The following is a 27,217-nucleotide window of genomic DNA, read 5'->3' on the forward strand; positions in this document are numbered from 1 at the left end:
TACAATTTATTTGGGTTTTAGTTCATGCTTTCTGAAACCTTTACAGTTTTTCTCCTTTTTTCCTTACATACATGAAAAGTCAGTCTTTATTTCTAAAATGGAAATTCTGCATTTATAAATGTACCTATTCCTTTTATTTGTGTATTTGTTTTGGTGTGTCAATCATTTTTCACAGAGGAAACATCATACGAGGCCGGTGTGAAGGTGCAACTTCATAGCCACTTCGAGCCACCATATATTCATGAACTGGGCTTTGGGGTCGCCCCAGGCTTCCAGACGTTTGTTTCCACGCAAGAACAGCGGGTAGTGTATCAGCCAGGTTTGCTGCATGCTGCACTGAGACTCTTGAGCGCTAAAATATGTGTGGCTTTACCTCTCATTACATCACAACAGCTTAATCCATTTTGTCTCTTTGATATAATAAACAGCTATTTCTGATAGTCAAGCTGCCTAATTTTCCATGGAGCTTGTTTTTGTTTATTTAGTGTGTTTCTTCACTTGCCATATTTGGATACGTCATTAAAGCATGTGTACCTAGCTGCACTTTTACAATTATTCAGCTAAATATTTAATGTACATTTGGCAATTGAAATCCTTGGGTAGATTTTGCTAATGTTACCTCTTCACTGTTTTCAAAGGCACGTGCAGATCCTTAGGCCAGCTATTGTCTTCTATTTCTCAAGTCTAACAGAAAACATTTCTTGCTTGAGAGAGGCCTTTTCAAAACTGAGGAGGGGAAGTATTTGGGCTTAGAGGTAATGAATAATAATAGTGGCCAACTACACCTACAATATATAAAAATGTCTGTGAATATTACAATCAGCATCGGAACTTTAGCAATCCATAACACAGAAATTCAGTGCTGCTTCATATGCCTCTCTTCACAGATTATGTACTGTATACAAAGGCTGACTTTTCTACACTAGGGGATGGCACACATTCTATTTAGGGGCCTGTTATACATTTTTCATAGGAGATGGAAAAATTAAAAAAGTCAAAATACAGTGAAACATTAAATTAAAAGCTTACACGGATTTTATAAACAAGTATGTAAATAACCATTTTTGTATTTACTTGAATTATGACATTCATTACAATTATAAACATAGGTAATACAAATAAAAACCATGTTTTCAGAAGCTGACGACATCAGGTACCCACATCAAAAGTCACTCACTTACATATGATACCATGATTAGAAATAAATAGAAAAGATTGAAAAAAAAATTTCAAAAAATGTAAACATTTGCAACTGATCTGCCAAAGGATTGAAATATGGAAAATGCTATTTAGGCAAGTGGATATGGGAGCAGGAGACACATTTTCACCAAAAATCAAAAACTAGAGAATTAAGCTGAAAAAGATAAAATTCAAAGCGAAGAGCTACAAACTCTTGTCCATAAACCAAAGAGCTATTATAACACGTATAATTTTAATTGCATAGTATCCACACTCTTGGACAATTTATAAGTGCATGATACTGACCTTTATACCATTATAATAATAACATCACACTTTGGGCACTCACGGTCATCCTCATATAGCAATGCAATATTGAGTACTGACAAAACTGACCAGAAAATGGTGGTTCCCATAATAAACAATAAACAAAGATGTAGACTTCTAACCCCAAAAAACATAGTGGAAAAACAAAATCATTAAAGAAGAACAAAGACTACTGTGAAACAAAAAATTAAAATAAAACCAAGTTATAATAACACTATCATTTTTAAAAATGGCTATATCTCAATTATAATTTCAGTGAATTTATACTATCACCATTTGTTTAAGTTAGTCAATTTTAAACTGATATTTTGCTGTCTATTCTATTTATTTATATTTATGTATTGTACATGAAGTAAATTGTACTCTAGCAGTAAACTTTTTGCAGTACACTGAGCCAGTGCTCAATGAACAATGTTATACAAGAATAAATTGATTTCAATTGAATTTTGTTTGGCTGTTTTATCACTTATTTTATTTTGATGTGCCAAGCATAACTACTCAGAAAACCGCATTATAATCAAAACATTAAGAGTGGTAATCATTAAAAACAATAATTTTACTGTGGTGGTCAGCACAAATCACAGTAAAATGATTAAAGTTTTGTTATGTATAACTAGCAAAGCAGTCTGCATTACCTTCAAGTGCACATCTCAAGTTATGGCTCACCAAAAGCGTCCTAACAAAAGAGCCCACTTTAAACAATATAAACTAAGCAAAGCAAATAGTTTTCTCTTTTAAATTAGCAACGTTTCTTTTCTTTCGTGCTCATTAGTTGAAACATAAGCATGGAATATTGACCCTGCTACTTGCCAGTGATGCTCATGATATCCTGCTTGATCTGATTCATACCACATGTAGCATAAATACCTACAGCAGAGCAATATTCAGTGTGCTTAAGAAAACAGATAGAAAGAAAAGTTCTAATAAAAAGACAAATTACTGCAATAATACGGAAATGTAAGAAACCTTAAAATCCTGGCACACAGATAATACAGAGGTAATGTAACAATGTGTTTTTGAAAATAAACAGGTTCCTAGGAGAAAACAAATATGAACACATCTTCAATAACATTTGCTTAGCATTTAATTCTTTGTTCAGAAATATGTAAGATATTTCAGTTTTTTTGAGTGACATTAGAAAAATCCAACTCCTTAATGGCTACTTCATGCCTCTTTTTTTTAGAGCACAATGTTCGAGGCAATGATCATGTTTTGCTACTCAGTCCTTTCAATGATTAGTGATTATAAGTTTATTTAGTTTCAGCATACTATGGTCATTCTCTTTTGACTATAGCAATGACATTCCTTGAGTCCGGCACAATGGAAGAACCAAAGCCATATAAACAACTATGTACTGGTCAGCAGCATACTCATGTATTTATTCACTTTATCAAAAACTGGCAGAATCAGGCTATTCAGCCAAACTGATTGAATATTATATGATTTACATATAGTGTATTGAAGTGGCAGCATCTTTGAGAGGAACTACGTAGAATCAGGAGAACTCAAAAATGTCAAGCAAAGTGATAAAAGCAGTAACATGGACAGTCAAGCAAATCATAGTGGTGTCAGGAAAACTAGTAACCAAAAAATAAAAGGGAAAACATAACAAGGACCAAAATTGTAAATTCAAAACCTTATTAAAAAAATCAGGTGTCACAAAACGAGTCAAAGACAGAAAAAGGTTTGGGGCAGCCACCCATGTAATTTGGTATCCTGGCTGCAACTTCGTTTTCTTTCAAATACCAGCACTGAAGTGCTTACAACAGAGTCCAAAACAAGACTGACACAGAAGGGAAAAGGGAAGGCTTTTAAAGGGGGAGACAGGAAGTGAGGTCATAAGGGTCGGGCACGTGTTCATTGTTCATTGGTTTAGTCCCGGATGTGACATCAGGGGGGCCGGAGCTGGCAAGGTCTGTCTCCATTGGCTCGGTCCCAGAAGTGACGTCCAGAGAGACAGGTGGAACCTCCCGGGTTAGGTCTACAGGGAAGTGAGAAAGAGAGTTAGTGCGCTCTGCCACATCCCGACATGGCTCAGAACTGCCTTCTCTCGAGCCCTTTAGCTGCCTCCCATGCGCGCGTGTGTGACACAGGACAAAAATATTTGTAACCAGGAACTGAAAAACAACTAAGACTGAACATAGATATTTTGGATTAAATCTAATCAGACACCAAAAAATGTACAGCACAACCTTTATACACAATGTTCCATGTTGTACACTTCCAGTTAAACTAAGCAAAAATCTACGACTATTTCTTAACATGGTGATAACCATAAGAAAAACAAAATGGTATAATATTGCTTATTTTAAAATTGTTAAAAATGTATTAAGCACCAAAATAAATGAGTTTGTTAGATTATTTAAACTCTAAAACCCCTAAAACAAGATCAAAATAATGTTTAGAGATCAATAACAAAATTAAGAACAAATATTAAAAAAAAAGTCTGGTCATGACATAAAGCATTGGCTCCAGGCACATCCATCATGAACACAGATACAAAAGAGAAGTGTTGATATTACTTGTTTTAAACAGTGTTTTGACCTTAAAAAAGTTCCAGTGAGTAATTTCTTTATTACCCCAATTAATTGTAGCATTATGTCATTGTAACCATGGGAATCCCAATTTAATTTGGGCAATGGATGAGTGTACATCAAAATACAGTGATCTGAGGGGTCATGTATTCCAAAATTGCACTATCAATTAGATTACTACTAACAGAACAAATCTAAGGCTTAGGTTTTAGTGGAACCTGAAGAATGTTGAAAGTGGTCAGTAACAATATAATAATCAAATTTTCAACAGCCCTCAAATCAATTAAAACCTGTGTACTTGACCTTTACATACTATTGCTACAGTGAGAGAAATTTTAGAAAGAGCTGAAACACTAAGGCTCATTTTCCTAGGTTTACAAAGGGTGGATGAAAGTGTACAAATTGTACTTAAACCCTTGAAAATTAAGGTCTGAGTGACACTACTAATTTTATCCCTTCTAGTCTTATTTTTGTTTCTCTGTAAGGGTACGATTGGCCAAAATCACTATTTCATCAAAAATTGTAAAATAAATATCAGAGGCAAGATTAACTATTTGTTGCTTTTGAATTTATTTCTCTGACTGTATTCATTTTAGACTGTACTTCCTCCATCTTGGGATTTCATACTTTTAAACAGTCCTTAATTTTGTTCTTGGTTTTAACTGGCCAAGGTGGCAGCAGCTTTGAGAGGAAAACCATAAATTGAAAACTGTAGTAAAAAAGTCAGAGCTAAAATATTTGTAACCAGGAACAACAAAGAATGAACACAAAAGTACTTTGGATTGAATCTCATCAAAGACAACCAGGAAGTTCACAACATAACCTTTTGACCTGGAAATGTTATGCTCTGCACAGTTCTAATTGACGTTGCCTCACAACAACACAGCAACCATCCACAAGTACTTTTCAAAGTGGTGGTGCCAATGAGAAAAACAAAATGGTGTCGCAGGAGAACACTCATTTTTGAGTCTGTTAAACAAAAATGTGTCAAGTTTTAGAATAAATGTGAGCAATAAAACCACTAAAACATGATCAAAATTATTTTTAGAGGTCAAGGTGAGCTTATAAAAATTCTAAAACTAAAAGTGTAATTATGGCAGATCGGGACTAAGCAATAAATTATGAGGATGTAACCATATCATATGTGAGACAGCAGCTACTAACTACTATGCTACAAGGCCACTTAGCTTTTGGGCAAGTCCTTTATTGCATAACCAAGGTATACTCATATGCGTAGTAATTTTCAAATGACATCTGATTTCTTAACAGTGTTTTAAAGTTCAACATTAGTATTTCTTAAACAATTTTAAAATATTTTCTCTTTATTCAATGAGTGATAATAGAACCATAAGTGTGTATTTTACCAGCACAACATGGAGTCATTTATTTAATAAGGTTGGTAATAGAAAGATTACACATTATTTAACTGTATGTTACTGCTTTTGTTAAATGCTATATGCTAATAATGAACTGGCCATAGAAGATTAATATACACCAACAGGAATCTCCATAATATTAGCATCTTGGACTTCAACATTTTATGGTAGGAGACAGGTAAAGTCATATGACTAGGAAAATCAATGACCAAAAAAGTCCAGCTACAAGATATTGGACTGACTTTAAACCATTACAGAAAGGAGGATAGCAGCTAAATTTAAACCCATCATGAGTAATGCTCCTCCTTACATCTTAAAGCAAACTTAGCCATCATCTGATTTCACCTCAGAGTGCTAAGGGAAGTTACTATGGCTATATTTTGCTTTACTGATAGTATAATGACTTCTATTGTAGTCTCAGTCATCACCCTAGCCAGTTCTATCAGGCACATTGGCATTGACACTGTGTTTTTTCAGTCACTATACATTTAACATACGTAAATTATTATGAGTATTTCCTATTCACACACTTGTGTATTTCTTTTTACTCTTTGTTGTGCATTGCTACCACTGTGAGTGAGGTTCCCTTAACCTCTTTGGTGTTAACCCAGAATAAGACTCCAGCTTGGAATTATGTGCAATTAAAGTTAAGATTGTCAGAACTGGGGTGATGTTTAATGAACCGCTTCACAGTGTTAAGCTTGAATGGCTCTCAGGATAGTATTCTGCTCCTGTCTAGTGCATAAAAACATTATGCTACAAAAAAATCATGAATATTTTTGTTTGTTTTGCCACTCTTAAGTTACCTCATCTATATTCATGAGAGGAGAGGAGCGTTCAACCAAAACATAACGGCATGTAAATGAAAAGCTGGAAACACAGTTTTAGAAGAAACCAGAAATGAACGATTAGTTAAATCAAGTAATAGTCATGACAATTTGAACTGGTCAACATATGTAGACACAGACAGTAAAAGTGATGCATACAGCATTGTACGACTGAACCGCCTTGATATGCCTGGTGAATTTGGTTCCCTGAAGGTTCGCTGTCTGTGCAAGTAAGTGTGAGGCAAAAAGGAAAAATGTTAACAATTAAGTAGAAAGACAAGAAAGACATTAGCTTCCTAAGCACTGCTTACAATGCAGCAACTGTTGTTTGTGTCAGAGGAAATGTTGTAAGTCACTAAGCTTTGCACTGTGGTAGTCTACAATGACAAGGTGTACATTAATCTCGTAGATGAGGCACTGTCATTCCATCCTCTTGTGCCCAGGCAAAACAAAAAATAAGAATTTTGTGCAAAGAAACACACTTCTACTGTCTTGGTATCAACATCAGCATGCGTTGATGACTGTTTCAAAACATGTTACAAAATGTATGTGCACTAAATTTGTATCAGGAAAGAAGTGGGCACTAGAGATACCTTTCCAACTGTGCATGCATATAATATTTCTTTCTTGTTGAAAAAAAATCAATGCTTTTGACTAATTTTTTCAGGGACAAACATAATACTAAGGAAGTTAATGGGTCAATAAGCTATCATCTGTTTTTAAATCATGCATAATTACAGACATGTGGGATAAAAGGTTTGTTTGCCCCTTATGATGCCAAGGAGACATTTTTGGTTTAGTATTTGACTTGGCATTGTAGGCAATTCTTTTGAAGTAAAAAAAAGTAATTTCTCAGAATAATAGAAATTTATTTAAATAGACATTTATTAGATAGCAGTAGTGCTGGTCAATAACTGAAAAAACAGAAACATATTGGACAATGTATGCATGCCATAACACCCAGGTGCATTGGTTGACCAAGTTAACCGATAGGAAAGTTGGAACATTTTGTATTTTTATTTACTGTGTCTAAGAGTCAGTTATTTTTTTGTATTTTAAGTAGGTTTGTAACAATTAGTCATATTCAAACGTAAAAGTGACAAGTTAGTAGACAACATTAAATATGCGTTTTTTAACAGCACTTTAAAATGGAAGTAAAACAGAGCAAAATTAGGCTTGCTGCGGCTTAGTATTTATTATAGATTCTAATTCAAGTGATGTGACAACAGCATCAACTGACATGTGTTAGAGTTGGAGGGTTTGTTACTAATTGTTCTTCGGATTTTTTAAACATTACATTTTTAAAAGTATATCCAATAAAGTAATATCCAATAATTTATCAATTGAAAAATAACTATTAATACAAAATGAGCAATACTAAAATCAGTATTAATATTATCCTATGAAAGGAGAAAAGGAATGGAAATAAGTTCCCAGCTACCAATTCATATCAGTTGAAAACAGTAATTCATGAAAATTATATAAATAAGAAATATCTGATTTTTTTGTGTAACTGGAATACAAATGGTATATGATGGGCAAGATCAGGGGTCTGGTATAATTGTTCATGTATATTTGTGACTGAACCATCACAGGCTAGGCTCCAGAGGTCAGGGACTTAAGTCACTGTAGCCTCCCACCTCCCAATGCCGCTGCCAATTTTGAAACTCATCCTGTGTTTAAAATAGTTACAGCAGCTGCTTCTTTCCCGTGTTTTTAATTAGTTAAAACACTATTTAGCTCAGGGTTGTGAATGGCAGTTTTTTACAATAATCTGCAAATAATATTGTTCCGTCAATTCAATATTTTATGTGCTTATATAATTGATTTCCTATTCCATTTATTGACAGAGAAACAACTTTTTTGTAGTCTATTAATTAACTTACCTGAAGCAACGGAAGAAGGGAACCTCTGTGCTGTTTGCACACATACACTCTGCCAGGCATTTGACTCACTTGCACTGGGCATCCAAATGGCTGTCAGATGAGTAGAAGAGGAAAATATACAAACTCTATAAGTTCAAGCAACTACTCTTGTGGAAAACTGAAACAGTAGACTCATTCCCAGTTAAAGTTGCACATAATGTTTCTCCATATTAAGATGTTTGTACAAATTCGCCAATGGGAGATTTTGAATTTTTTAAAACTTTGTACAGAGTGAAACGTTTGAGATATCTGAACAAAAATTTAACTGTCTCAACAAATTTCCTTGAAGAAGTGTGCTACATCTCAACAAAACTGGTCCACAGGGAGACGATGTTTCATACAGACAGACGGACAGATAAACAGACATGAGCTTTCACAATAGGTGCTTTGCACATTATATGCAAATGCACCTAAAAAGGCTAAACCTTATGCCAGACTGACTGCCCATATCTTAATTAGACTAGTGGAAAATGAGGACAAAAGAACAAGACATTACTTTAACGTGACAAACAAAAATATAAAAATCTAATATGGTTAAAGTACAAATGTGGCAGCAAAATGTAATCTTAACTCTCAATGACATAAATGCAGACAAAGTAACAAAAAAAAACTTACAAAAATGATTTTACAAGCCTTGTTACCTGCAATGCCCCTCTTGCCAGAGTGGGGTGTTACATACCTAGTAAGAGTCTTTGAGGTGTCCCTCAGATGCACATGGGTGACAATATATATATGTGTGTGTCTGTGTGTATACACATAGAATACAAAAACCTCAGGTTTCCATGTTTAGTAGAATATTTTGCATATAACGCATAATTAAAATAACTGCTGTAGCAAGGGACAATTTATGTCATACCCATGGATAAAAAAACAATGGAAGTAATTTACTAATGCAGTCCAGTGTTTGCAAGACCTCACACAGCTTTTAAAAAAAACAGTTGCTTAAATGTGAAACACCACACAAGTAGATGCCAGAATGTAAAATTACATTAATTGAATTAGATCTCTTTGGAAGAGACAAGAGAAAAACCACAGTTAAAATACATTTAAATTTCTTGTATGCATGAATAAACAAAATACCATGACCCACCATTTTTAAGTAAACTTTGGAACAAGTGGAAGGAATTGTAATAGACAGTTGATTATGCACAGTGATAAATGGATTATGTTTTGTTGTCATTTCTACAGTGAGAGAAATTATGCAACGACAAAGTATTTAAAAAATGAAAATCATGCACAAATGGAAATTAAAAATGTCATTCCCACCTTGCAGTGGTAAGGAGAATAGTATGTTATTTTGTATTATGTTGGTGGAGACTCCTGCTGATCTAGTTCATCAAAAAAGAAAAAAAAAAACAAACAAGAAAAAATTCTCTAGAACATACCAGTTAGATCAATTCACTACTGCAAATTGGCTCTGTATTAGTGAGTGGGTCCTGCAAGTGTATATGAGTTTTGTCCAGAACTAGTTTTTGTCTTGTACATGGTATTGCTGGTGAATGCAACAATTCTCTGTAGTCCTCCATAGCACTCTAAGCTAAGAAGGTAATTCATAAAATAATTATATAATTGTACGAATTGTAAGTAATTTTTTAAAAATAATTTATCCAATAGTAATTTTTTCATAATGAAATGACAGAAGGAAGAGAAGATTAAAAAAACAGCAATGACACAGTTTTCCCTTAAAACATACTGTTCAAATGTTCATTCCTGGAGCTTATTACGGTTCTTCTCTGATCTTTTCAGATGCTTCCAGACTAACAATGAGGTATATCTCTTCCTGTGTTTTCTTGGGCAGTAACCAAGTCTCCTCCTGGGGAACCATCACCTCATAAGGGAAAGAGTCTAATACAAGCCTCACTAGATTCCAAAACTTTCTAAAGTAGTTCCCTCTCTATTTGATGTGAGCCCATTAACACTACAAAGAATGAAGCTGCAGATAGGGTTTCTGGTTCATAGAACAATGACCCCAAGAATAATTCAGGACTGGAGAGCATTTTATATGTAATCTTAACAATTCAATATGCTTGAGTACAGGCTGTGTTAATGAGTGATGATTCTATGCTAGTGTGCATAGTTGTTTCGTGGGACATTTGCTTTTAGAGAATTTTAAATTAGTGAACTTCTAATTGCAGTATCATAAGGACTTTTTTTTAGCTCTGGGCAGTAGGTTAATTAGCCATTTTAGCTTGTTTTAGTTGCTTTCTCTTCTCAGTGCTAAATGTTTACAGTTAAATTAAAAAGACATCAAAGATAGTGATATTAATTAATTGATTATAAATTGCATGTTATTGGTGTATCATGATTGAGGATAATTTAGAAAATAATACACAATACTTTGTCTGCTTTTGGTTCAGATTATGCTGAAATTAAAATAGTGCGATTAATTTTAAAATAACAGATTTATAAAAATGCTGTAAAATACAGCAAGTCAAAATAATAGTATTCAACAGTTTGGGGATTTTAAAACTCCATAAAACTAAATAAAAAACACCTCACAACCACAAATACAAATCTTAATTTATTTCAGGATACAGGTTCTCTTGAATGTCAAACTTTATATGCTATTTTGGGCACTTAATTATGTTTTAATCCCGACTTCACTGTATTTTTTACATTTTATTAATGGAGATATTTAAAAGAGATTCTTGTCTTGTCCAAAAGTCTCTGCAGTTGTATGTGTTTGTCCTTTTTTTGCCTATCATCATTTTTCATAACACTTTGTTTCCCCCTCAGGACTGCCCTTGTGAAAATTATTGCATGATGTCTGCTTATCTATTGCTGTCTGCTCAGTACTTTCCTGCTGAAAATAACAGACCTGATCACTAGGTTTGTCTGTAAAATGTGAAGTGAAATCTTTCCTTACATTACAGAACATGGAATAAAAACACTTTAATTTGTATTGTTTTAGCAATGACTATTTTTCTAATCATTTTAAAATCATTTTAATAAAATAATTTAAGTTAGCTGATGTAGATTTTGGTACAAGATGATCTCTGGAAAGAAGTTTTGAAAAATTAAATGTAATTGTGAACATTAATGGTTTATTGAGGAGTTTTTCATTTCACATTATCATATAAAATATATGTAAAGCATTTTTGTGCTAGCAAGAAAAATAACATTTCCATCAGTCACATCCTTAGAAAATATCATTGGGCTCTTTCAGAACTCATGTTGGTAAGTATGTTTGTGCATGTAATGCATTTGTTTAACTGAGCACAAAAGCCACAATATATAATGAAGTGCACATTGCTTAATAATATTTTTATAAAATATGTAATATTTAATGTTTATTTTGCAGCTTCTATTATAAATGTAAGCCACAATTGTTTTACATTTGACAGTAGGCCATAATTTTATATTTTGTTTAATAAATAAATGTGGCTGTTTAAAAGAACAAGGCAAACATCATAAATGTATGGTTGTAACATATACTGTACAGATACCCCCAGTAGAGAACATTTGATATTCATGAAGAATGGGTTTTGTTTTCAATTTGCATTTAATTCTGTGGTTATGTGACGGTGAGGGTTGGCTACATGCTCCCACTGCCATTTTGGGAACCTCTTGAACCCAACACTGTCGATAGTCATGACTGTGAAGAGCTTGGCAGATAAGGACAAAACACACATTGTATTGCAAGGGGGTAGGTCCTAAAGTGAACTGTGCTTTTATTAAAAATAATCAAATGAACAGTGCACTCCGTCAAAGTGCAGTTGCTCTAAAATGTTCAGTAAATAAATAATCTAAAAATAAAAGATGCTGGAGGAGGTTAAAAACAGTCCAATAAATAATCTATTTAAAACAAGGAGTTTAAAAACCAGAGACAGTCTATTAAAACAATGAGCCCCAATGCTTCCCTTTAAACTCAGCTGTCAACAAGTACAGTCAACCTTCATATTGGGTCTCCATTCCCTTCCACCCTTCCTTTGGCGTATGCAGGACAACCCATCGAGCCCCACACGTCTCTCCCGCCACACACCTTTGGTTCTTGCAGAGAGATAATTGGGCCACTCCTACTTCCAAGAAAGTGCTCAGTAGGAGTACCCCTTTTACTACCTGCCTCACTCCATTCAGCTTGGGAACTCTCACTCTCCATCTCTGCCTCTGTCTTCCTTTTCCTTTTAACCTCCTTCATGTCTTTTGAGTCTACTTCTCACAGTCTCAGCCAGTCTGTTTTCCTGTCGATCCTCCCATCTGCCTTTTTTCTAGGAATGGGCAGATCAATACTAAAATATTGATGCTTCCTGACCTTTTAATTTAAGCATCGATGTTTACATTAAAAGGATTTTTCAATAACATGCAAGTTTATAATTTTTTTTAAAAAAAAGCATTTGATGATGAGAACATGATTAAATGTGTCATATTGTTTAAAACAGGAGCTGCTTTTCCTTTCGTATTATCATCGCCCTGCATTCACACTGGCAGTGCTGCAGTCCACCAGTGAAAGTAGTGGAGCTGTGTATGTGAGGCAATGGCAGAAAGTAAGTGATATGTTGTTTGGAGTTGTTTTACTCCACTGAGTGAACAATAATGAGGCAAAATGTGATACATGTTAGAAGAACATACGTTCATACAATCACTTTGCCGAGCATGAGGAGTTAACAATACAGATGATTAGAAGAGTGCACAGACACTCAGCTGCAGTCTATTCTTAAAGAAGCTTTCCATAAAGGCAGGCTGTACCTAGGCAACATTAGTATTGTAATCTGTTGTAAAGTTGTTTTAGTTTGTTTGAGCAGAATAATCAACATTTGTTTTTAGGGAGGAGTATATTACATATATAGCTTTATGAATGGATTTGCTTAGAACACATTTTCAAACTTAATATATTTATTATGTCCATATTTTGTATTCCCTAGCATTAGACCCGAGGGTCACCATGACTATAAAGACAATGCTAAAAATAGTACTCCCAAGCATTACCCAAGCAACACTATAGCCGTTTCTTCTCCTCTCACCTGCAGGCGTGCCTAGTAGTAATAGCATCTTGTTAACAATATTTTTAGCAGCCCAAGTATTACACTCTCTTAACAGTGATACAAGCAGTAATGTTGAGGAGTGAATCTGTCTTCAGTCAGTGAAACTACCAGAATAGGTCAAGAACATGCCAGGTGTCAAAATGACTTAGCGTAAAGAAGACAAGACACAATGTAATGTGTTTTTGGATGCATTACAGATACCACAACTAGATACTCTTGGTGCAGAGTAATTGGATAAACCTTTGGCACAATCAGAATTACTAGCTGCTATAAACTCACTTCAGAGTGGGAAAGCAGCAGGCCCTGATGGCTACCCTGCTGAATTTTATAAAAAATTCTCAATTAAGTTAGCTCCCCTTTTATTATCAACATTTACAGAAGCTAGAGATAATAAAATTCTACTTCAAACTTTTCACCAAACATTAATTACCATCTTTCCTAAACAAAATAAGGACTTATTACAATATGCATTATACAGACCAATCTCACTCCTTAACAATGATGTTAAGATACTCTCCAAAGTCCTAGCTAGAAGGATTGAGGAAGTGCTTCCTTCAGTAATATGACAAGACCAAACTGGATTTGTTGAAGGCAGACACTTAGCTTCCAATTTTCAATGTGTTTTTAATGTAATATATTCAACCACAATGTCTAACACCCCAGGGATATTATTATCGTTGGATGCAGAAAGAGCATTTGATAAGGTTGAGTGGAACTACCTTTTCACTACATTGGAGAAATTTGGGTTTGGCTAGAACATTTGTGCATGGATCAAACTACTGTATACCAGTCCAGAAGTTTCAGTTTGTATTAAAAACATTATTATTACCCTTCATCTCACTTTAGCAGGAAGAATTACCACTGTCAAGATGAATATCCTTCCTAAGCTTCTTTTTCTATTTCATGACATTCCAATATACATCAATAAATCATTTTTTAAAAAGTTAGATTCAATCATAACCTTATTTATTTGGAATTCAAAACATCCTCGTATCCAAAGGGCGACACTACAAAGACCTAAGGCAGAAGGTGGCATGGCTCTACCTAATTTTAAATTTTATTACTGGGCAGCAAATACACAAGCTATAAAAACCTGGACACTGGCACAAATAAATGAACAAATGCAGGCTTGGTCCACGATAGAAATAAAATCCTGTAGTACTTCTTTATATTCCTTGCTTTGTACTCCAATAAGTACAAGTTATCACCAATATACTAACAACCGAATTCACACAGAATATGGAACCAATGTAGGAAATACTTCAAGATAGAGAAGGATTAATCTGTGGCACTTCTGTACGATAACCACATTTTTCCACCCTCTCAAACATACGCAGCTTTTAATGTCTGGAAAACATTCAGAACTAAATTACTTAGAGATCTATAACACAGACAACATCTTCACATCCTATGAATAATTACACTCCAAACTTAACTTTCCAGCAACACATTTCTTTTACTACATCCAAATTAGAAACTTTGTTAAACAAAACCTGCCAAATTTTCCTCACCTCCCACCAAGCTCTATTCCAGAAAAAATATTGATCAGTCTTGAGGACTCAGACAGCATTCCTGTAATATAAAAACTTTTTACAGTCCCTCCCTTTCAAGGATCCTAGAATACAGTGGGAAAAGGATCTCATACTCAGCATTTTAGAAAAGAAGTGGAAGGCAGCCATGCATGGAATTCATTCTAGCTCTGTATGAGCAAAGCATACAATTAGTCAACTTAAAATTCTATATCAAGCGCATCTGTCTCGTTTAAAATTGTCCAATGTGTTTCCAGGGCAAGATTCAACCTGCAAAAGTTACAGTCAAGTTCCAGCCTTTGAGCCATATGTTTTGGATGTGCACCAAATTAATATAATTTTGGACCAAAATCTTTAAATGCCTTTCAGACAGCCTTGGAGTCACAATTCCTCCTAATCCACTAACAGCTGTGTTTGGTGTACTTCCAGACAAGCTTAAATTAAAAAGAAACTGTAATTGCCTTTACTTCACTATTGGCACATAGACTTATCTTGCTCAACAGGAAGAATCCTAACTCACCTCTTTCAAGTAAGTGGGTAACTGATGTTATATACTATTTGAAATTGGAAAAAATCTAAGGAGGATCTGTACAAAACTTTTTCAAAGCCTGGCAGGATTGAAGCAGGAAGTGATGCTGCATAGTATTTGCATCATTATACTTTTTATACTTCTGACTGCATACTTTTAGTGTTTAGCACATTTTACAGTAAAAAATAAAAATGTAATTTTTAAGCCAAAAAATGCAATGCTTTTTACATGTTTTTATCAAGAAAAAAATAGCAGTAATGCTTATTGTTGTTTCACAGATTGTTTGCAAGAACTGGGGGGTATTTTCTGTACGTTGCTTAAATCATCCAAGATCAGATGCCTCATCTTGGATGAGTTAATGCCGGTGAAACTCATTCGGGATAAGTCGGTTTTTCAAACGCAGCCGTGTAATAGATTAGTCTAGCTGGATCTAATCATCCGAGATAAATGCACGCACCCGCGCTGACTGAAAAGCCCATCTATATTGAGTCTAGAAAACATGATCATCAAGTCTTTGATAGGCTGCAACAAAATGACAAAAGAACGGGCGCATTTTTTTTCCACACAAGCGGAGCAGGACCTTTTATTTGAAGGATATGAAGAATTTCAAGATTTAATATTTACAAGAGGTAACACCGCAAAAGCAGCCCAAACCAGAAAAGACGGCTGGCAAAAAGTGGCCGACAAATTAAGCTAAGTAGTGTGCATTGTACTTACTGAATGCAGCGTTTCATTTCCTATGTGTCAGATTAATTGTTATTTAATATATCATAATTCCAGATCAAATATGAGCACAAGGAGAACATGGGAGCAGGTTAAAGTGAAGTACAAGAATATACTTCAAACTGGTAAATATTATATATAACTATTTAAAGAGTTGTTGACATAAAGAATCATATATAAAAAAACATAAATTTTAAAGCTAATAAGAAGGCAGACAAGCAAAAATCAGGTGGAGGTCCACGTGGTCCAGACCTAACCCCTGCAGAAGAGTTGGCTCTCCAGCAAAATGCCCATCGCCCTGTTTCAGAGGGCATTCCTGGGGCAAGCTCCTCCTCAGAACCAGTGGCAGGATGTAGTGGTCACTTCATTTCAGGTAAAGGAAAGTCATTGCATATATTTGTCCTCAATGTGTGCCATAGGTATGTTCCATATAGCCCTCTTTTTTTTTGTTGGGTCAGTTGCAGGGAATGACATATCCTTAGAACCTGTGTCTGACCAACGAGATATTGACGAAGGTCAAATATTTGATGAAGACACTGTGTTGATTATTCATCAGGAGGAGAGGTACATTTTCCAAATAATGTTTGAACAAACTCCACTCTGATCTGTCCCATGTGCCCCAATCAAATTTGGAAATCCTGGGTAATGAGAATGTTAGGCTGATTGTGAGATTCTTTATGGAACTGTAGGTGTTTCTGCCTGTGTATTACCTACCTGCAATGGCATGAAATGCCTCTTTTATTGTCTGCACACGCAAGTGTCCAGGAAACACTACGAAAACCCGAAGGAAATATTTCAGAGCCAAACAAACTTTATGGATTGCCTGGCAAACTGCATTTTTAGATAGATTTTCCGCATCGTCTACAGTATATAAAAAAAGTGCTGCTTGCAAAAAACGTCAAAGCAAATCTGTGTAGTTGTGATAGCCCGACTTCACCTAGTTTGACTTCGAATATAAGGTGCTAATACATCTTTGAGGTACAAACCCCCCTGGGTAAAGCGGTATCTTACGAAAAGAATTTCCTCCAGGAGCAATAAAGGGTCTTGCCGATTGCACAAAACCCTCTCCATGAAATTCTCTTCTTATAATTTGCGCACTGATATCAAATAGTTGCTCATTCATGAACGGTGAAGCCATGACTGAATGAATTCCATGCACGGAAACTGATTGTGTGAGCTAATCCTTGTTTACATAGAACAAAGCTGCTCCGAACAGGTTTGAGGATTTGGATGTGCTGCTATGACAACACATCCAGCAAGAGTTTTATTTATTTCTCATTTGTGGGATATACAGTATGTTGAATAATAAATCATAATGTCAACAACATTAACAGTACTATCAAGCAATAGAAACATAAAATACAGTATGTTTCATTAAAAATCTTTTGTTACTTTTTATGCTAAAGGGAAGAAAATAAAATGGCATTGATGTTTTTATAAATATTTTTTCTAACAAAGTAACATTTTTTTAATCCACAAAATGTTTTTAGATTTTTTGAGAGTCTTCAAAACTCTTCAAAAACTTTCATTTTAGATATTTGTATTGTAATGAATTTTTACTAGATAGATGATGATGAAAGAATGAATTCCTTCTCACCTTTTAACCAAGTTATTTCATAATATGTGTATATTGTGTATATATATATATATATATATATATATATATATATATATATATATATATATATATATATACAGTATATATATATATATGTAAATCATATATACTGCCTTCAGAAAGTGTTCAGACTGCTTCACTTTTTTCATATTTTGTTCTATTACAGCCTTATGCTAAAATAATTTATGTTCATTTTTTTCCCTCATCAAACTACAATCAATATCCCATAATGACAAAGCAAAAACAGGATTTTATTTTTTGCAGATTTATTGAGAATAAAAAACTGAAATATCACCTTAATACAGGTATTTCAATGACATAAATTATCCCTTGGGCATTCCATTCTGTTTGCACATCTTTTTTTGCCTGTAGTCAGTTCATTTGATTGGAAATGTCTTACAATTGACAGTGTGTATCACAGCAAAAACTAAGCCACGAGACTAAAGGAATTACAGTACGTAAAAAGCTTAGAGACCAGATTGTGATGAAGGAAGGCTACAAAATATTAATGAAGCATTGAAGGTTCCCAAGAGTACAGTGACTTCCATAATTATAAAATGAAATATGTTTGGAACAGCCATGGGTCTTCCTAGAGCTCACTGCCTAACCAAGCTGAGCAATTGGAGAGAAGCCTTGGTAAGAGAGGTAACCAGTAGTCACTCTGGCTGAGGTCAAGAGAACCTGTGTGGAGATGGAAGAAACTTCCAGAAAGACAACCACCACTGCAGCACTCTATTATTCTATGGGATGTCACAGAGTGCCCAAATCATTCATTAAAGGGCATTTGGCGTTTGCAAAAAGGTACTTAAAAACACTCAGGCTATGGTAAACAAGTTTGACGAAGCTGAGATTGAAGTGTTTTATCTCAATTCTAAGCATAACATCTGGAAGAAACCAGGCACTACTCATCACCTACATAATACCATTCCAAAGGTTATGCATTGTGGGGGCAGACTGATATTGTGGTGTTGTTTTTTTGCAGCAGGGACTGGACGATTAGGGTTGAGGGAAAGCTGAACAGAACAAAGTAGAGGTATCCACAATTAAAACCTGCTCCAGAGTGCTCTGAGCCTCAGGCTGAGCTGAAGGGTCACCTTCAAATAGGGCAATGACCCTAAGCACAAAGCAAAAGTAACACAAGAGAGGCTTAGAGTCAACCCCGTGAAAGTTCTTGAGTGGCCAAACCACAGCCCAGAGTTGAACCCAAACAAACATTTCTGGAGAGACCCACAAATAGTTGTCCACTGACAGTCTCCATCCAGGCTGAGTTTGGAAGAGAAGAATATACCCAAATCCAGGTGTATGAAGCTTGTCACGTCATACACAAGAACACTCCAAGCTGTAATTGTTGCCAAAGGTGCTCGTCTGGATTATTGCTATTTCCTTTTCTTTGGTCTTTCTTGCAAATCTCTTTATAAGCTTCAACTGGTGCAGAATTAAGCTGCCTGCATTATTACTAGAACCCCCTCTATTCACCATATCATTCCTGTTTTGCAGCAGCTTCACTGGCTTCCAGTTAAGTTCCGCATTCAATTCAAAATTCTTCTGTTAATTTTTAAGGCTATCCACAACCTTGCCCTTCCATATCTGTCTGACCTCCTCCATGTTGCCATTCCCTCCCATACCCTTAGATCCTCCTCCTCCATCTACTTGACTGTCCCCTTCGTCCGTCTTACCACTATGGGGAGCTGAGCATTCAGTTGCTCTACTCCCCAGCTCTGGAATTCACTACCATCTGAGCTTAGAAATATTGAATCATTTTCACTTTTCAAATATAAACTTAAAACTCATTTGTTTAAGACTGCTTTTTCTCTTTGATTACAAATTGCTCTATCTGATTTAAATTTTTGTATTTTATTTTTGTTTATAATCTGTGTTTTATCTATTGTTTAATGTCATTGAGCATTTATAAAGGAGCATACAAATAAGTAAAATGTATTATTATTATTATTAAATATGCCAAAGAGTTTATTGTGTTTATATTGTTGGGTATTAAATGGGATGACCTAGTTAGCTCCCCAAATTCTTCCTTTTTTGCAAACTGTCATTCCTGCACCAGGCCACAGGTGATTTAGTCAGCAGGATAATTTTGGTAATGCAGCAGCTGGCCGATCAGGTAAACCAGCTCCTTTTACAACATTCTGAGCTTTTGAATGCAGAAGCGTGGTGTGAGGTTACCAATGCACATCAGCTAGGCAGGGGTAAAAGACTCACATAACTACTGATCCTGATGTGGCCACAGGACAAAGTAGAAACCTTTTTACTGATTTTTGAGTGCACCGCTGACCTACAATGGTGGCTACAGTGTGAATGGGCAAACCTCTCTTTAGCAACATGCTTATTATGACTTAGAGGAGCAAGCTGCTGTGGATTACCCAACCCTAAAGATGGATCTACTCACACATTGTGGGCTCACCCCAACTTGTCAGGCGCAGTACTTGTAGGGATTGGTGCTTTGATCATGAGCAGCCCATGAGAATCTTAGATATATGGGGCATATTGTCCCATTGACTACAACCTGGGGAGAACACTGCAGAGCAGATTGTTGAGATGGTGGTGGCCGATTTTCTGGATCACACCCTCTCAGAACACCTAGTCTCCCTGGTAAGAAGGCAGCCCTGCACAGACAAGGAGGCGCATGCAGAGATTACTGAATAGCATTGCTCCTACAGCTAGACCAAAAGTCTGGATGAATGACACTGATCCTGCCCAACCTGAACACAGAGAACCAATATGGGACCCACACAGAACACAAGGAGGAACCACCATGACTGCCTGAAGTGACTATAGTGATATCTGTCCAACCTTGACATGACAAACGGCTACTGGCAGATTCCAATGATGGATGCGGCAAAGAAAAAGAATGCATTTAGCACCCTTAGGGGCCACTATCAGAACTGCGTCCTACCCTTTGGGTAATAACCCTCCAGGACAAGAGTGGGTGCTGTCGCTAAAATTTTCTTCTCCTTTCACCACAGTGAGAGCAACTGACTCCACCCCTTCCAGTTCAACCATCACTTTGGCAAAAGTGATCCATCACTTTGAATATCTTCTGTTTTCATTTCCAGTCTAAAAGCCAATGCACTTAGGAGCATGTCTTTTGTTTACGTTATTGAACATTAAATGTGACAACCCAGTTGGCACCCCAAACTTTTTCCTTTTTTCCAACCTCTCTTTTCTGCACCAGATCGCAATGTCAATGTATGTGATATTTCAATGTTTTTATTTCTAGTAAATTTGGAAAAATATATGAAATTTTGTTTTCATATTGTCATTCTGGGGTATTGGGGTTTCCTGATGATGGAAAAATGAAATGTAAATGATTTTAGCATAAAGGCTGCAACATAACAAAATATGTAAAAACTGAAGAGGTCTGAATATTTTCTGAAAGCACTTTATATATAATTATTATTATACAAAACAGATAGGAGTCAGAGATATATTGGCATGTAGACGGCATCCTTACAACTGGAAGTGACAGTGTAAGAATTCAAGACAAAGACAAATTTTGCTCCTAAAAACGTTTGTTTTATGGTTGCTGCAAGGGAGCTGTGTGGGAATTTTAAAATTGTCTTTTCCCTTTAGAAGGGTTTTTTTGCCCTTTTTTTCACCTGCACAAAAGCAAAAGTAGCTGAGTGTTTGAGAAAGCATTTGGAAATGTTACTTGTTACTTCTACTTACTTGCTGTTGTTATTTGTAATCAAAGCTAGTGTTGGCGAGGCAAAGCAGTAAGCGGTAGCTGACAAATGGCAAGTGGCAAATCAAAATGGCAATTTTGTAATTAAATAACCAGCGTCATAATATCAAACAGCAATTCCTTAGTGAGAAATAGTACACAGGCACAAGCAACAGTAGAAACAGACAAAAAATAAGGAAATAACTACCAATGGATATTCAGTAAGTGAGTGATCTTAGTAAGAGAAAGAAGAATGTAAAAGGTTTACTGGATAGAACAGTTCTTAATGGTCAGAAAATTAGACCAAAATAGAGGGAAACAGTATAAGGTTTTGTTAATGTGAAGGAACACAGTGTGAGTAAAGACCTTCTAAGTTAGGAATAAGAGGGGTATAAAGTTAGGAGAACAAACAGAGAAAAGTAAAGTTTACCTCAAAGAAAAACAAATAGCAGGCAGTTGAAGGGGAAAAAATACACGAACTTAAGGAGCCAAAAGGAGTGAAATAACTGTAGTAGTTCTTTAATCTAATCTTTTACTTTCAATTTTTGTTTAATCATTCAAATAAAAAAACAAAAGTTTGGCTTTGGATAACTAAAACTGCTCAAAGTTTAATAATGAGGCCAGTGCAATGCAAGTCCTCTTGGATGTGGGACTTGTCTGCAGGAGATTTCAGCTAATTGCTGAACTGGGGGAGGAGCTGGCTGGCATATGTTGTACAGAATTGGCAGATTTGGCCCAGGAGTCCTTTAGAGATATTGTGTACCCCTACGATGAGGTCGAAGGAGACTCTAGACTGGAGAGCAGGAGATAGGTGGGTCAGGTCACAAGGCAAACTGTTTTCAGGTCCTTGTGGAGCTGAACAATGTCTGAATATTCTGAGGTGGTAGGCAGGCATGAGGAGCACTGAAGGGCCACTTCAAAACCAGTTCCGAGAGAGGCTGAGATAGCTCGGGCCTCAAACATTAGGGGGATTGAAGTACAGATCTGCTCCAGCGACAGACAGACTCACATAGTGCGTTACCTTTTGGGTACACAGGTGGGAGGCCTCCAAAGAAGTTTTGATACATTCTTTCTCAGCCAAGGCAGGGGTGAATCCTATCATCACTGTCTGTGTTGAAAAAAAATGACATATATAAGTGTAGACTGTCAGCTCTGCAATCCAAATTTAAAGACTTAGGTGCCAGGCTGAGGAGTAGAACTGTCAAGGTAGTCTTTACCAAATTTCTGCCTGTGCCATACACCAGTTCAGGTGAGACTGGTGTAGAGGAGAAGGATTCAGGTTTATGGGGACTCCATTAGGACTCCATTTAAAAAAGATGGAACCTATTCCGCCAGATCTAAGCAATTATAGGCCGGTAAGCCTAATGTGCATCATAAGTAAATTAATGGAAGGAATTATTGAGGAAAAAACTGATAAACACTAGCAAGAACAGGAGTTTTACTGAACAGTCAACATGGGCTCAGGCAAAGGAGGTCATGTTTTACTAACAAGCTGGAATTCCATGAGGAAGCAACAAAATGATATGATCAAAGTGGTGCATATGAGCATTTATCTTGACTTTCAGAAAGCTTTAGATAAGCTACCACATAAAAGTTTGGGCATCAGACTAAAATAAAGGGGAATTTAGAGTGGAAAATTGGCTGAGAAACAGCATACAGGGGATTATGTTGTGAGGAAACATATCAAAATTATTTGATGTTAAGTGGGAGTCCCACAGTGGGCAGTGCTATGGCTATTACCACTTTTAAAATATATAAATGCTTTGGATAGAAATATAAGTTTACAGGTGATATCTAGGTAGGTGGAATGGCAGATAAGCTTGAATCCGTTGAATTATTACAGAGGGACTTGAACAGCATACATGTTTGGGCAAATTTGTGGCTCATGAAATGTAAAGTACAGACATGTAAGGTATTATACATATGAAATAAAAATGTTAGTTTTGAATACACAATCGGAGGTTGAAAACTTGAAAATGCACCTTAAGAGAAGGATTTAGTAGTTGTAGTGGACTCATCACTATTATCCGCCAGACTGTGCTAAGGAGCCATTAAGAAGACTAACAGAATGCTTTTTTATATAGAATGATGTGTAGAGTACAAGTCAAACGAAGGTATGCTAAAGCACACAAAAAACCTATGCCAAAATGTCCACTTCTTCATTTATAGCCCTATGTAAGCACTAGCTATATATGATATACTATAGTTTTTTAATCAGGACTGTGGCCTAAATGTATCTATGACATACCTATATCAAACTTGTATTATCATAAGCTGGATAGAATGATATGCATTTGTGTTATGTTGCACCTATACTTGAAGAAGTAAGAAAAGACTTCATGCTTATTACATTTTTTCAGGTGCATTCAGAGAATTGGTTAGCTGGTTTGAAAGTTGGAGCATTTAAACATATTCTTTCACTTACTTCAGAGTTTAACACAATTTTGTTTATTGCACATTTTTGTAACAATGAGTCAAATTCAAGTTACATGTACTTATAAAATACATACCGTAAAATATGTTTTCATTTCATTTTACGATATCATAGACAGCAGATTCCAACTCAAGTGATGAAAAGATTCATGTGCTATTGTTAGTTCTATTGGATGTGGAAGGTCAATGGCTAATTGTAAAAAATGGATGGAGATGGAGATTTAAAATGTGTGCTGAAGTCTAAAGCTAAAATTGTTGGCTGCATCTGAAAATGATACATAGATAATTATCCTTTGATAATGCAGCTGTGAGGTTGTTTTTAATGTAAGAGAAGTACTGAGTACATATTTAGTCACTGTAACATAAGTGTTAATACATTTCTGCATAAATTAAGTTGCCTTTAAGTTTTTTACTTTTATGAATATGAAGATCATACCTCTTACCCACTTCACAGAATGTGGAGGAGGCACAAGCCAGACTGCTTCTAAGGTCCTCATTGTGGGACATGGGATAGTATGGGGTCAGATGTCTAAGTGTTAATATTTGGCACTGACACTAAATCTTCATTACATTAAATACTAACTATAACTTGCATCTTAAAACTGCTATTGTAAAGCTGAGCTGACATTATATCCTAAAACTGTACAGACTTTATGGTGCTGTGGCTCTGCAAATCTTTATATATAATACGCTACAGTGGCTGTTCATTTGTCTGTCCAGGATTTTAAATCATCTGTAGTTCGCAAACCATTTGACCTACTGACCTGAAATTTAGTACACATATACTACATGACGTCTACTATCTGCTTTCAGGGTGATGATTGGCCTCCAAGGTTATTCCACTTTTTATTTTATTGTAGAATCAACTCTCGGCAGTGGCCAGCAGGGCCGCCATGCGGAACATATGTACGGGTACCGTTCTCATCCCTACCACCTTCCCCGTCACTTCCACTACCTCTTCATATCTTAAATCATTCTTGAGGCAGATTGAAGACTTAAGTGCCAGCTTAAGTGAAAAAGTAAAGAAAAAGTACTAAATAATTGCAACACAAACACTGACTTAATCAGTTTTAACACGAAAAGAAGCAGACGAAAGAAGAGAAGCAGCGGGCCGCTAGGGCAGAGAAAAGAAGAGCTGCTCAGAAATGAATACTAAACATACAGAGAAAGAAGATGGAAACTATAAGTCAAGTGTTATCACTGCATGTAATCGAGCAGTGCGCCGTTACTGGTATATAATATTGCTTCATTCTGGCATAGTTGGGGATAATACTCACTTTGTACAGTGATGACTAAATAAACAGTATCTTTACTAGGAAAATTAAATAAAGAATATCATTACTTCTGAATTGATTACATAAAAACACTCCTAACATCCTTTCCCATATGTTAACGCTCACATTGTGCAAAGACGGGAGCATTACTGAATACAGGGAGGAGGGCTCTGACAACCAACCCTATTCATCTCAGTCCCATCCCCATCTAGTGTCCCATCCCATCCCACGTTCCACATCGAGGCGTAGTTGGCTACATTCTTGTATAGTAATGGGCAGTAGTAACTTTGTATAGTGATGAATACACAGTATCATTACTGTATTGAATAAAGAATATCATTATTAATGAATAGATTAAATAAACACAAATATAGGATCATACCTTTTCTTCAACATGCATTTCTGGAGATGTTTAACTGTTTTGTCAAAAGAGTAAAAGAAAAAAATATAAAAATGTATAAGCTGAAGTAACTGCCCTCAAGATAAAATTGAAACAGTAAACTAATTTGTAGTATTGTTTTAAGATGAGATAAGTTTGCAAATTCGCCAATACTGCTCAATTTGAGATTTTGAAATTCCAAAAATGTTTACAGCATGCTGTATTTGAGATATCTCAATGAAAATCAAACTGTTCCAACAAACTCCAGTGAAGAATAAGTGTCCCCAATTTCTTATCGACCTGGAGCGTTTAAATATTTCCAATACTTCATATTTAAAGGAGAAAGGCTGCATGTCTGGGGTTTGAAATCAGAAGTCTAATTTCCTACCAAGAATGAACAAAAAAATCAAATCCCGTAATAAGAACAGCATGTTTTCTCAGTTTTTCAGTGTTTACTGGGTAGCCTGTAGTCTATTATATAGTAGGGGTCCACACACACTACCGAGGACCCACTTGATGCTTTCCAAAAGCCTGTGAAGCTTCTATTAAATAAGCACCAACTGACATTTTTCCTACAGTGCCCTCTTTAGTCAGCAATTCCATCCTGCTTGGATATCACTCTAGAATAGGTACTTAAGATTGTTTCTTTAGAATATTCTGCATTTATTCCATTTGAATTAGCATAATAACACAGTAATTATTAATTATAACTCATACCTAACTGTTGCAGGAGCCCATGTTTGCTTCCAGGATGATTCACTGTTTGTGTAAAGCCTGCACATTTTCTCAGGGTCACTTTGACTTCTCTTCAGGCTTCTAATCAGGGTCTAAAAATTACTTATACAAATTAATCTAGGGGGCAGAAATGAATGCACTGTGACATTTAATTGTCTTTTTAGCTGCACATGAAATCAGCCCCACTAAAGAAAATGTCATTGAGCTTTGTTGTGAGGGATTGCACTGCTGGCAAGTGGTTACCAGAGATAAACCCCTCATCCTAAATTACACCGTGCGGGCATTCACTGTAAATTAAGAAAGTAAAATAAAATAAGTCAAGAAATGTGAACAAAATTTAGCACTGGCTGAAATGATAAAGCAAAAATAAAAGTATTGTGGCACAAAAGAAGAGTTTCTTTCTCACACTGTTTGAACTTCATTTAAATTCTCAGCTGGATTTGGCATATTCTGTCACATCCATGTCAATCTCCTTTGGTAATAAATGTTACAAACAGATGTTAACCATCTTTTTCCAGTATTCTGGAAGCTTTGACAGACTACCAACCCATGGCCATTTTGACAGTAAAATATTCAGAGGTGAACCCTCTCCATCGTCTACTCAGAGGGATGTTGTACTGGAAGGGACACAGGAATATAGATTAGGTTTTCACCACCTTATTCACAGACATGCTTTAATGTTAATTTGATACATTAGAATAACTGGGTTTTTGAGTATAAATATGTATGAATGTGCCTTGCTGTGAACAAGACTTGTTCAAGTGTGTCAAGCTTATACTGGAATAATAGGTTTAAAAGGGGTGAATGAATGAATATATATGTGTAGATCTAAATACCAAGACCATGAACACATTACACAATGCAACACAATTAGGAAGTTTTTCTTCACACAGGGAACTACAGGCACATGGAATAAGTTGCCAAGTAGGGTGGTAAACAGTAGGACTTTAGGGATCGTCAAAGCTAAAATATGTAAATTTTGAAAGAATAAAGTGGATTGGACTGCCAAGCTTTGTTGGGCTGAATAGACTGTTCTCGTCTAGATTATTCACATTTTCTAATACATACTCTGAAAATAACCCTTTTGACTGCTGCTACCTGACCTACCTAATAGCACAACAAAAATAACCTTACTTAACAGCCTTACTTCAACAATGCAAACATTGCTTTA

The 27,217-nt window shown here is 35.7% G+C and overlaps 1 protein-coding gene across 5 annotated transcripts in view; it reads left to right on the forward strand.

Annotated features, from left to right (window-relative positions):
• asic1c (acid-sensing (proton-gated) ion channel 1c) overlaps window positions 1-27,217 on the forward strand; it is a 1,167,770-nt gene that overhangs the window by 1,001,864 nt on the left and 138,689 nt on the right. The window contains exon 3 of one of the 5 annotated variants that reach the window (XM_039753241.1): window positions 176-303. The exons of the other annotated variants lie outside the window; for them this stretch is intronic. Within the exon in view, the coding sequence (XP_039609175.1) occupies window positions 176-303 (128 nt within the window). The remainder of the gene's footprint in view (window positions 1-175; window positions 304-27,217) is intronic. 5 annotated transcript variants of the gene reach the window in all.

Source organism: Polypterus senegalus, chromosome 5 (genome assembly GCF_016835505.1).
Source record: "Polypterus senegalus isolate Bchr_013 chromosome 5, ASM1683550v1, whole genome shotgun sequence".
NCBI lineage: Eukaryota > Metazoa > Chordata > Cladistia > Polypteriformes > Polypteridae > Polypterus > Polypterus senegalus.